The sequence below is a fragment of the Mustela putorius genome, unplaced genomic scaffold, assembly GCF_011764305.1.
Source record: "Mustela putorius furo isolate JIRA1106 unplaced genomic scaffold, ASM1176430v1.1 tig00537350_pilon_pilon_pilon, whole genome shotgun sequence".
NCBI lineage: Eukaryota > Metazoa > Chordata > Mammalia > Carnivora > Mustelidae > Mustela > Mustela putorius.
In genome coordinates this window covers 18,530,824-18,543,693 of record NW_025422471.1, presented here as the reverse complement: position 1 = coordinate 18,543,693, position 12,870 = coordinate 18,530,824, and the positions used below count along the sequence as shown (strand labels likewise).

The following is a 12,870-nucleotide window of genomic DNA, read 5'->3' as shown; positions in this document are numbered from 1 at the left end:
TGTTTAGAGAAGCAGAAAATTAGCTGAATAAATAGGGAATGAACCTATAAATCTTGGTGAAGTCTAGCAGTTGAAAGTCTGCTTTAGGTAACCATCTTTTTTTTTTTTTTTAAGTGTATCCCCAAAATATACTATGCCCGGTCCATTTTATTTTTAAATGTGCTACTCCAAGTCCTTAAAAAACTACCATCCATGCAATTTGAAAAAAAAAGATTTCTTGGAAGTGTCTGTGAGCTTGAGGACACAGGTATCTACTATCCGTGCAACTCTGAAGAAAAGATTTCTTGAAAGTGTCTATAAGCTTGAGGACACAGGAATCAATAAAGACGTATTCCTGGTAAGTTATGATACTAAACCACTGCAGGCCCTTTCTCATTCCTCTTGGAATTCAAACTCAGGCAGCCCAGCAGCCCTGCAAGCCTGCCCAGCCCCTGCATGCAACTTTGTGCATTCTGGGCTGCCTCCCTGCCCTGAGCCACCCATTCTCCAGCCCATGCCCTGCACTGGATTATGGTTAGTGTCAAGTTTGAGGCTTCTTAAAATCACTGCTGCAGTTTCCATACAGAAATTACTAACAATGTCTAAATTAATGACGGTGTTAGGGCACCACCCTGGAAGAATTACTAGGCAAAACACACTTACTCCAGTGGCAACAAAAGCAGAAAAACAAAGACCGATGTCAAGGGATTTCAGTAATTTTAAAGCATCTTTAAGATTCTTAGCAAATTAGAAGTGTTATCCTTTATTTCTTAAATGAGGAAATATATCTATCGTCAGACTCCTGTTTGATTATTTACATAATTGTGTATGTTCTCGGGTTGACAGTGCCTTAAAGTCGGCATAAAATCAGTATGGCTGACTTTACTCGTCAATTCAATCATACGACAAGCTATTTATTAAGCATCTACCACATACCAAACATTGTTCCAGTAGCTGAAGATTCAGTAGTGAATAAAACAGACCAAAAAAATCCCATGTCTCGGGAGTTTATATTCCACCTGAAGATATATATGTAGAGTGTTCAGACAGTGCTAACATTAAAAAGTAAATCAAACCAGGAGACCTGACAACGTGGAAAAGGTGTGACCTTTTTAGAGACAAAGAGATGGCCTTCCTGAGAAGACATCTTTGGATCGAGATAGGAAAGATATGATGGAGTAGTCACACAGACACTCTTGGGAGAAGCTGTCAGACAGACCTGTGAGTGCACAGCCCTGCCTGTGATGGGAAGGTGCCCGGGGTTTGTGCTGGCTTTACAGAAACAGAAGGACAACGTGGCAGTCTTAGAAAATGCATCTGGGGGGTTCATGGAGCAGGGTACAAATTATGTCCACCTTCCACCCTGAGCCATGGGGATGAAGACTGTAAGAGCTGCTAGGTTGAGGCAGACTATTTTTAAAATGCAAATATTCAATATGGATGCAGGCAACCAGGTAGATTTTCATCTCCTATTTTATTCTTTTTTAAAAAATATCCACAAGGTCCATAAATTACTATCGTAATCAGACCATCGTTTAAAATGATAGCTAAAATTTTGCAAGCTATTGGGTTCAGTTTTATGATATACATATAAAAAATTGAATAACTGTGTATTGCTTTTACAATTGAAAGAAATATATGTTATTTAAAACTATTTATAAGTGAATAAAAAAGCAGAGTTTGCTGAAGTAGAATAAATACAAGTTTATTTCCCAGGGAAACTTGAATTTGAATCTTGCTTCTGTTACTTGCTAATTACATAACTTTGAGCATACTTCTTAATGCTTTAAAATCCAGTGTTCTCCTCTAGAAGTAGAAATACAGACAGATAGATGGTATATAGATATATTTTATCTTTAAGTTGTATTGCTTCATTGTGAAAATTAAGTAAAATACTGTATGCAGAACACTCCACATATTGTTTGATAATCATAATCAAAATAAGAATAGTAATAAAATAATAATATGGCAAACAACATTGATGATAACAAAAGTAAAAATAATGTTTAGATTCCCTGTCCTTATTATAGAATGGGCATCATGTGGTCAGTGCTTTAATGTATCATCATGTTTGATCCCTATAGAAAACCGTTAAGGTGGGCATTATTATTATCCATCCCATTTTACAGACAATGAGAATGAAAGCTATAAAAGGAAAATACTCTACAGGCAGGAGGTAGCTATTTATCTGACAATAAAGGCACTACAAGCATAGGTTCAGGCTTGCAAGTCCATGGAGTTTTATCTTACACATCGAGAACCAGGAAGTTTAATGCTTTCCTTGAGCCCACAAATCCCTGGAATATTAAATTAATACTTCTCAGTGATCTATTTGTATTAGATGTTGAGGTGAAACTAGAGACAACAACAAAAAAAATGGACCAGACAATTGGAGATGGCCTTAAAAATAAATCCAACCAATGTAGGGAGGATTAAAAATTAAAGAAGCTCAAAGCATATGTGTGTACAGATAGTGGAACAACAAACACATTATTAAATGTTAGAAACTGTGCGTACCTGTTTCTCCGGAAATAGCTTTATATAAAGAATTAAAATATTTTACATTTACATAATTTTTATTCACTCTCTATGATGGTTAGACTTTATGTGTCAGCTTGGCTAAAACTATGGTGTCCAGTTCCTTGGTCAAATACTAGCCTACATGTTGTTCTGGAGATACTTTGTAGCTGTCTATAATCAGTTGACTTTCAAATAGCAGATTAGCCTCTACAGTGTAGGTGGACTTCATCTAATCAATCAGTTAAAGGCCTTAAGAGTAAAACCTAGGGTTCCCCTGGGAAAAAAGAACTTTGACTCAAGACTGTAACTTAAAAGTCCCACCTGACCATAACAGACTCTTAATCTCAGGAAACAAACTGAGCGTTGCTTTGGTTGGGGGGGGGGGGAGGGATAGAGTGGCTGGGTGATGGACATTGGGGAGGGTATGTGCTATGGTAAGTGCTATGAATCATGTAAGACTGATGATTCACAGACTGTACCCCTGAAGCAAATAATACATTGTATGTTAGTTTAAAAAAAAGTCCTATCTGAATTTCCAGCTGATCTGGCTTGCCCTACACATTTGGGACTTGCCAAAGCCTACAATCACATGAATCAATTCCTTAAAATAAATTACACACACACACACACACACACACACACACAATGCAATATATATTTAAATATATATTATATGTATTTTACATATATATCTATATATTTTATGTATTTATACACATACATACATATGGTTTATTGACTGATTGACTGAGAGGGAGAGAGTGAGCAGGACTGGGTGGGGAGAGGCAGGAGAGAGGGAGAGACAGTCTTTAAGCAGGCTCCACACTCAGCGTGGAGTCTGACATGGGGCTTGATCTCACAACCCCGAGATTCTAACCTGAGCCAGAATCAAGAGTCAGATGCTTAACTGACTAAGCCACCCAGGTGCCCCTGTATGGTTCTCCTTCTCTGGAGAATCCTTACTGATACACTCTCCACTTCCATTTGTATACCTTTATGACCATTTTGTTTTTAATTTTATGCTTTTTCAGTATTTGAGCTTAACATTAACTTGGGTTTCATTTCTGGTTTTTCTACCAGTATTCTAAAGGACAACAGCACAAAAATCTAACTATTATTAAATGAAATAACATGAAATTTCTACATTAAATCAAAATTTTAGTTATACCTCTGGAGTTTTTTCAGCATTATGATGGAAGTGAGTTTCAAAAAGTTGAATTTTTAAAACTGTAGCAACATACATGCAACGATTAATCACATTTTTTCTCCCAAGCTCAAAAAGTTTACTAAATTTGAAGAGCCATTTTCTAATATTCTTTATGTTTTGGCTATAAGTTCATGATAAAAAATCTTTATCTATAATAAGATAATATTAGCCTGGGTTAAGTAATGACAGTATTTAATACTCTTGGGGATTTCTGGACAATGAAATTTAACATGACTGTCATTTTTTTGAAATGTGGGAAAGGAAGATTACAGTTAGTAGCACATAAGAACTAGAGTTGAGTAAACTTTTTGTAGTTTCTGTAGAAACAGATCGTTAAAGCAAAAAACAAAGACCAGCTCAATAAAGATAATATATATATGCAGTTTTGGGAAGCATAAAAATATTTTTAAGCACATGAGAGAAAAAGTATATAGTGAAGTTGAGATTTTAAAAAGTCATGATGTAAAATACTGCAAATACGAGTACAGACTTTAGTATAACTGAGATGTGTATTGAGGTTATTTTTCAACAAACAGATTTCCAGAGTCTCCTAAGAATTTTTATAAAATAATATGAAAAACACACCAAAATGTAGAACTAAGAAAGTAGTTAAAAATGACAAAGAGGTGGGGCGCCTGGGTGGCTCAGTGGGTTAAGCCGCTGCCTTCGGCTCAGGTCATGATCTCAGGGTCCTGGGATCGAGTCCCGCATCGGGCTCTCTGCTCAGCAGGGAGCCTGCTTCCTTCTCTCTCTCTCTGCCTGCCTCTCTGCCTACTTGTGATCTCTCTCTGTCAAATAAATAAATAAAATCTTTAAAAAAAAATGACAAAGAGGTGTTATAACAACTACTTATGAGCTTTACTGATCATTGACCTACTATATATCTCCCCCTGTCTCTTCCAAAAGAGTAGCCCGATTCTTATTTAAGTATCTGCCCCTTAGCTCCTGATCCCGAGAGAAAGCAGAAACTAACTTTAGGCTCCAGGGGAAGTGCTTGAGTAGCTGGCTGTTTCAGAGGGATGGCAGAAGGAATCAAAGCCTGTCCAATTAGAGTGGATCTCAGGATGCTTGCTTTCTTGCTCTTTCTGGACACAGATAAAGGTGCACATAGCCATAGTAGCTTTTGGCAGACATATCACTGCCACGAGGGAAACCAGTCTGAAAGTGAAAATAAATTTTGTACTACCAAAGACAGAACAAAAAGATGGGGAAAGAAAAACAAAACAAAGACTTTTGGTATCAATGAGTTACTCATTATCAATTCTGTGAGACAATAAAATCTCTTATTATTCAAGCAATACTAAACTGACTTTTCTTTTATAACTAAAGCATGTCACACAGGAGCACCTGAGTGGCTCAGTTGGTTGAGGTCCAACTTCTGACTTCAGCTCAGTTCATGATCTAAGGGTCAGAAGATTAAGCCCCCTGTTAGGCTCTGCACTGGGTGTGGAGTCTACTTAAGGTTCTCTGCCTCCCTCTGCCCTGCTCTCTCTCTCTCTCAAAAATAAATAAATGAATGAATGAATGTATGGTTGTATGAATGGATGTATGAATGAAAGCATGTCACACAGTAACTTTTTAGAATGCATGCATTGCTAGATATTAACATATACTACTGAAGAAATATATTAACATATACTACTCGAAGTATAACTTCGAGTTATACTATGAGGGATTTTTATTATTCCCTATCTCTTGGAAATATTTAACTTTACTTCAAGTTCAGATTTATACTTTTTGGGGAAAGATGATAGATTATATAACTATATCTATATTCACAGAGGTACAAATATATTTTTTTCCTCTTGTGATACTTTAATGCTTAAACTTGTCTAAAGAGAAAGATATGGAATCTTGCCATTTGCGACAACATGGATGGAACTAGAGCATATCATGTCAAGCAGACAAAGACAACTATCATATGATCTCCTTGATATGAGGAAGTGGTGATGCAACATGGGGGCTTAAGTGGGTAGGAGAAGAATAAATGAAACAAGATGGGATTGGGAGGGAGACAAACCATAAGTGACTCTTAATCTCACAAAACAAACTGAGGGTTGCTGGGGGGAGGGGGTTTGGGAGAAAGGGGTGGGGTTATGGACATTGGGGAGGGTATGTGCTTTGGTGAGTGCTGTGAAGTGTGTAAACCTGGTGATTCACAGACCTGCACCCCTGGGGATAAAAATATATGTTTATAAAAAATAAAAAATTAAAAAAAAAAAAGAGAAAGATATGGAGTAGGTAACCTCCCAAATTCCCTACTGGTAACAAGATCTTATACTACAGGGAAGTTTATCTTAGGAAAAATATGAAAAAATATTATCTACATAAAACAGAGGTTTAAATAACTATTTTTTTTTCTTACAGTTCAATATACTATCACACATCACTTTTCACTAAAGCCTCAGGAAAGTGGACAAACCTAATCTTTAGAAGCAATGGTTTCTTCCTCATTCCATTGAGAAGCTGCAGATAATAACTTCTGGTTTTTAGAGACTATAGCAATAATGTGCTGGTTTTTATATGTAAGTTTTTAATATTTCAGCTTCCTTAGCATATCTTTATGAACAAGAATATACTTGATAAAATAATTAGTAAAGTTTCTCCAGGCACTATAGGGAAAATATGTCTATATAGAAAAGGAAAAAATTTGTAACAAATACAAGGCGAACAAAAATGAGGATGTGAAGCTCTATTTCAGACCCCAAGGAAATAAAGTGCTAAGATCAGAATGCAAAAGCAGCTCTTGTTCATTAGAGAATAATATGGTAAGCTTTATTCCTTTTCAAAATGCATGGGTTGTAGAATAATTGAGCAAAGTCAGCCATGCAGAATTAAATTTCATAAAAAAACAGGAACGAGTCTAAAAGAAATCTATAGCATAGTGAAGAACATCACAAAATTCACTATAACAAAGGGAAGGTTTTGTAGGGCCAAAATTAAATATTTTAAAAGTTAGAGGAAAATATCTAATCACTCTGTGTATTTGTTTAGCTGCAGAAATATGTAACATTTGTTTTAAACATACATACACACAGACACACACACACAGACATAGACACACACATACATACACATATGCATATGTTTATACACACACATGGTTTATCTATAAGGTCACAAATATATATTTATATATGTAAAACTATAGTTACAATTCTTTACTACTGCTAGTCAGTGTTCTATTATATGTTAAATGATTGGTGTTGTGTGTACTTCCTCAATGGCCAAGCTGGTCTTTTGAAAGATTAAACATACTAAAAGATTTGGAAGTAATCAGTGAAAATAATGATGCCTGGTATGCCCAGTCACTACTGTCTGCATCTCTGATGGGCATCAGGGAGGTCCCAGTAAGTTTATTATAAACTACTGTACCCAGGCAGCAATGTCTAGCATCACTCCCAAGTGGGATCAGATATTGATAGTTCTCGAATAAGTTTAACATTTAAGTAAACTATGAAATCTTGACTTTATGAACATAAAGAACAGTATGGCTCTCATAAACTAGTGTTTTAACATAGCTGATTTCTAAAAAGATTCTTTTACATTCACCTGAAAGTTCCATTTTTTCTAATCATAATTTTTTGTCATTTGTTAGCTCCGTATTAATAGCTACTTTTATATAAGCCCAAACCCAGTTCTTTAATATTAAAAAAGTAACAAAACAATTAAAAATCTCTCCTTAGGCAAGAATAGAAGAAAAAAAATCAAGCTTTGTTTTTGCGGTGATTGGAATAAAACAGTAAGTGGTTTTAATTTTAGCCACTGTCCTGTTGTACAGCTACAAGATCTCCACAATATTGACAAGCTAGTTTTTAACTAACTTTGATCCCATTCAGTAACATTTTTCATTTCTGGCCCTGTTGTTATTCTTATAATGATTTCATCACTTTAATGAATAAATGGTATTTCTAGAGAGGTAAAATAATAGCTAATAAGACAAAATAAATTAAGAGGAATGAGGAAATTTATGTGAGGATAAGCTTTATTAAATATACCTTATGGTTAATAAATTAAATTTTATATAGATTAGCTCATTTGTAGAGGTCAGTTTTCTAATGCAAATGTCTTAATTTTTTAAAGGACACAGACACAAGTACTGGTATAATCAGTTTATGAAGCCTCTCCCTATTATGAAATTTAAATAAAAGATAAATGAAAATTGAATTTGTGCAACTGAGTGGGAAGCAACCACTGACTTAACTTTATTAAAAAGTGTTATTTTATGAAATTTAATCTAAATATCATGTATCCCCTTTCAAAAGTTAGAAACTGATTTCTTTTCAAAGTTACAAGCTGATCTATATTTCACATGCACAGATACACGCACACTATACACTTTTAATAATTGCAAATCTTTGTTTTTGAAGGCATATTTATTAGGCCAAAGTCTGAGGAATATAATAGCATGGTTCTGAGACTATAAAGGAATAATTTATATTACAATGTCATAAACAGAGTCTGAAGGAAATTTCAAAAGAGAGCTTCCCAAAACATAGCTGAGCAGCAGCAACATAATTGGATTGTGTGTATCACCTCTAACAGTGATTCATTGGAAAGTACAGCGTCTGAATGGCCACTCTAAAAATATGAATCTCATTAGCTTGTAATTATTGGGATATAACCTAGTTTGAAGAAATTTCTTGTATTGTTCATGGATGTGCTTTTTATACTCCATGAAATAAGATGTTTAAATATCTGAGCATAAGATTCAACTAAGATAAATAAAAAGGAGCTTTCAGTAGTTACAGAAACAGGTGTTAGGTGACACTGCCCTAGTAACTCAGATGCTACATAACAAGCACCCCTAGGCTAATGCATCCCATCAGAACCTTCAGAGCCGAATGATTAACAAGCAGATGCTCATATTCAGTAACAGGACATATCCGCAAGAGGAGAAACACAGATGTGATGTTTTATGCTTCCCCTCCACAACAGAACACCAAAAAAAAGCAGTTATTAAGCACTTGCTTTTTTGCATGGCAATTTAGAAGTTTAAATAAGAGAAATTAGGCATATTTAAATAAATAAATACAGAATAAAGCTTAAAAATATTGTAAACATTGTAAGATGGAAATAGACTGGAGGGATCAGTTATCTGTTTGAATAATAGCATTCATAATATTCTAATAAAAGGCTAATCAAATAGGCTCTTTAGTAAAGAGAAAGGCCTATATCATTTTGTAGCATTGTAACATGAGTAAAACACTACCTAATAACTCATTAATTTTCTCAGAGTTATATTGTCTATCATTCTGATTTTTTCACACTACATGTTATTCAAGATAGAACCCTATTTATTATTTGTTTAAGAAACAGTTCTGAACAATGAGAACTTGTCACATTGTGGAATTATAATTAATCCAATTCTGTGTACTTGTAGGATAAAAACAACTTAGATTTCTTATACAGTATCCATACACTGCAAACATTTAATAAATAGTATCATTCAGTATCTACTAGGGACCTGCACTGATAAATCATGTGTAGATTTGCTTAGAGGAATCATTCTTATTTCATAATTTGTATATTAATAACAAATAACCAGGACCGTACAACACCCCCATTTGCTTTATTATTTTTTCTCCTATTCAATTTTGAGGAGTAGCAGATCTCCTAATGGAAACATCCAAATTATTTCATTTAAAGAAATTAAAGTATGTATTTGAAGAAGTTACTGTCCAATTATGCTGTAAATCTGAAGGAAGAATTTGAGTCTGATTAAGATACTGAAGACATTATGTAGAAACATATAAAAGTTAAATTCAGGTAAAACTTGGGGGGCAAACAAAAGATTGCATTTCACTGATGATTTAAACAGCCAGGAAAGAAATAAAAAAATAAAAGACTGTAAAATGAGTCTGAGCTTAAAGAAGATTATTCTACATAAATTCTATTAACGGAAGAAGATAAGAGTAAAAACTAAGAATTATTAACCATATATGAAATAAATATATTCTGCATAACATATTTAACTAAAAGGTATCTTTTGATAATTATTACTGAAAAAGAAACATAAACAGATAATAAATATTCATTTAAGAAAAATGTTGAGAAAACTGGTTGCAAAAGTTACCAAAAAGAACTACAATAATCCTAATCCACTTTCTACAACTATTCATATCCATTGTAAAACCAAATTTTTACAAATCTCATAATAAATATTTTGTCAAAAGGCTTAATACTGGACAATAATACTGTTTTTATTATATACTTTGATAAAATTAAAACACTTAACTTCCACTGGAAGGTTTTATATAGAAGCAGTGCCTGCTTTCCTAAATGACAAATTTTCTCAGTGCTAATCCGTGCATGAAATCTTTTATTTAATATATTCCTTAAGATTACATTTGTTCTATTCTAAAAGTCTGCTAAAATCACAACAAAAACACCCAGTCACATCTAAAAACAAAAATACTTTTAAACTAGAATTTAAACTTTATGATGTTCAGATCATTCTGGAGAAAAAGAAATACTTAGAGAAAAAAAATACTCAGTTGCATTTACCAAAAGATTTTCTTAGTAGGCAGATAAATTGTTAAAATAACTTAAAAATAACAAAATCACACGAAGAAATAGTTATATTATACTTAAATATCATTTATACTAGGTTAAAATTAATCCTCCCCATGCAAAAAGAATAATTCTTTGTCAATCGTACCAGAACTGTTTGGCAGGCAACAGAACAAATAAGATGGAAGAGGAATGAGCCTGGGCTAGAAAAGCATCTTGCTTGTAAGAATTGTTACAAAGAGAAAACTCAGTTAAGGTTGAGAAACACAGAGTCTTTGGGTAACCCTGTGAACACTAACACCTCAAGTAAGGGCAAAAAGAAGTCAGGAACTAGACAGAGGAGTCATAGCAATAGAGGAGTCATAGCAACAGAGGAGTTTGCTATAGAGTCATGTGATTAGATCGCTCCTAAAATGGGCTACACAACATTGACTAGACTGGGAGAAAATAACAGGGAACCCTGAGCATCCGAATCAGACTACAAACTAATGATATTATAAAAATAAATAATTGAGAGTTTATCTGATTCTGTGATTCTGTTACCAAAGGGATTATAATGAGTATCATGCAATAAAGCATCCTTGGGATTTATTACGAAAGATATCTGTAAAACCTCTACTTCATTGTCTTCCATTGAATTTTTGATCTTTCAAATTTACTCCGCCAGGTAAAAATCCCCACCTGGCCACTTTTGGAGGAGGGTAGAAATCAGGAAGTCTGGAACCAGCTCAAATATGAATTGAAATGACCCTGCCTTGTACCTAAGTTCCAGTAACTGGACTAGATTCCCCTCTCCTTCCTACAAAATCAGACTGCCTTTTGTCCGTTGGTTTTAGTGACCATTTCCTGATCTGTTGCTCAGACCTAATTCCTTTCCTCAATTACTTGTCTAAGAAGGAATCTAGTACTGAGATCTGGTTTTCCTCTTCAGATCAGCCTCTGACCCCTACATCTCAAGACCTGACTCCTTTTTTCCTGATGTTGCTGGTCTGCCCAGGCCTTTTATTTATTGCTAACCTCAACAACTGTGCCGCTCACTTTATCCTTATGAAATGTGTCTGGTCTTTAGGCTCCTGGCATTTCTTTTTGATCCATCCCATGGTCCCAGAACCATTGTTGAAGATACAATACCTTCTCTACCATTAGCATTCTTCATAGTACTTAGTTCAAACCTTAGCTTGTGTTTGATAAATGCTGGTTAGCTGGATGAGCAGCAGAGTTATGCTGCCAAGTCTCAGCATCATTAAGTTATAACTGTGAAAATTGTTTTAAATAAAGTGAATGTTTGAGACAACAATATGATTTTTAACCTTAAATGTAAATGAGTAGCATGTTTAGTGCCAGTTATATATTTGATAATGCAATATTCTATCACAGAAGTTCATTTGATCATTTTCCTTTTTTTTCATTCTGCTCATTTTATTAATTTTCTGCATTTTATCATTTTAGTTTTCCCTCCTCGTTTTGTTATTTTGGGTTTTTCTTAATGTTTTAATTTTCTCATTTCCTTATTCTTTAATGTTGATGTGATATTTTATATTGTGTTTTCCTCTGTAGTAGTTGATTTTCAATTCTTTTTTTTTATTTAGAACTTATAACCAACATCATTTAATCTGCGACAGCATACCGGGTCCAAGAAACAAAAAAAGTCAGTAAATAAAACTATGCCAGTTTTTTGGTTGAAACCTGAATAAATATACTTCAAAGGGTAAAGAAGGGTCAATTAACAAGGGCACTAAATTAAATAGAAATAATCTTAGCAACATAAGAACTTTACCTGCAGAAGTTGGCTCTTCTTCATCTGATGCTATGATAAGAGGAAAAGGGGTGCGGTGGAGACGGGGAGGATGGATGGGGGTGGGGAGGGAGAGAGAGAAAAAAAGAAAAATTGAACATAAATATATTCTGCATTTTCAAACAATGACTACAAGCTCCTGACTTGTAATTTTGTGAATTACAAAGTTGTAAAATTACAGAAATCTGTCATTAGATAATTGGATAATGACAAATTAATGGGTATTTACATTAAATTAACATTTATATACTTTTATACTCTAAAATACTTATGTATTAGAAAAGACCCTTCATTTGTCTGAATCTGATTTTCCCTTCCTTTTGCAAAAAAGACTGGTCTTATTTAATTTGAATGTAAATTATAATTCCTATGAATTATATTGTTAAAAATAGAAATTGAACAGGGGCACCTGGGTGGCTCAGTGGTTAAGCCTCTGCCTTCGGCTCAGGTCATGATCCCAGGGTCCTGGGATCGAGTCCCACCTCAGGCTTTCTGTTCAGCAGGGAAGCCTGCTCCCCCCCCCTCTCTGTCTGCCTCTCTGCCTACTTGTGATCTCTGTCTGTAAAATAAATAAATCAAATCTTTAAAATAAATAGAAATTGAACATATGAATACCCCACTGTCACATCATGGGAATTTTCTATTAGCAAAGAGGAATCAAAAGGTATTGTTGATAGGGAAAATTTTATTCCATGAAGTAGACATTATAAATAAGATAGGGGTTACACACAAACACACTCAGCTCACAGGTACCACACACTTTAAGATTCAGAAGTGGTGATACCGTGGTGATGCCACAAGAACCTGCATTTTGAAGGTTGATACAAGGGGTTTTGACAGACGTGGTCTACAACTC

At 34.4% G+C, this 12,870-nt stretch overlaps 1 protein-coding gene across 3 annotated transcripts in view; it reads right to left on the bottom strand.

Moving 5' to 3' along the window:
• EDIL3 (EGF like repeats and discoidin domains 3) overlaps window positions 1-12,870 on the bottom strand; it is a 404,801-nt gene that overhangs the window by 246,929 nt on the left and 145,002 nt on the right. For 2 of the 3 annotated variants that reach the window (XM_045074412.1, XM_004759121.3), the window contains exon 3: window positions 11,997-12,026. The exons of the other annotated variant lie outside the window; for it this stretch is intronic. In XM_045074412.1, the coding sequence (XP_044930347.1) occupies window positions 11,997-12,026 (30 nt within the window). The remainder of the gene's footprint in view (window positions 1-11,996; window positions 12,027-12,870) is intronic. 3 annotated transcript variants of the gene reach the window in all.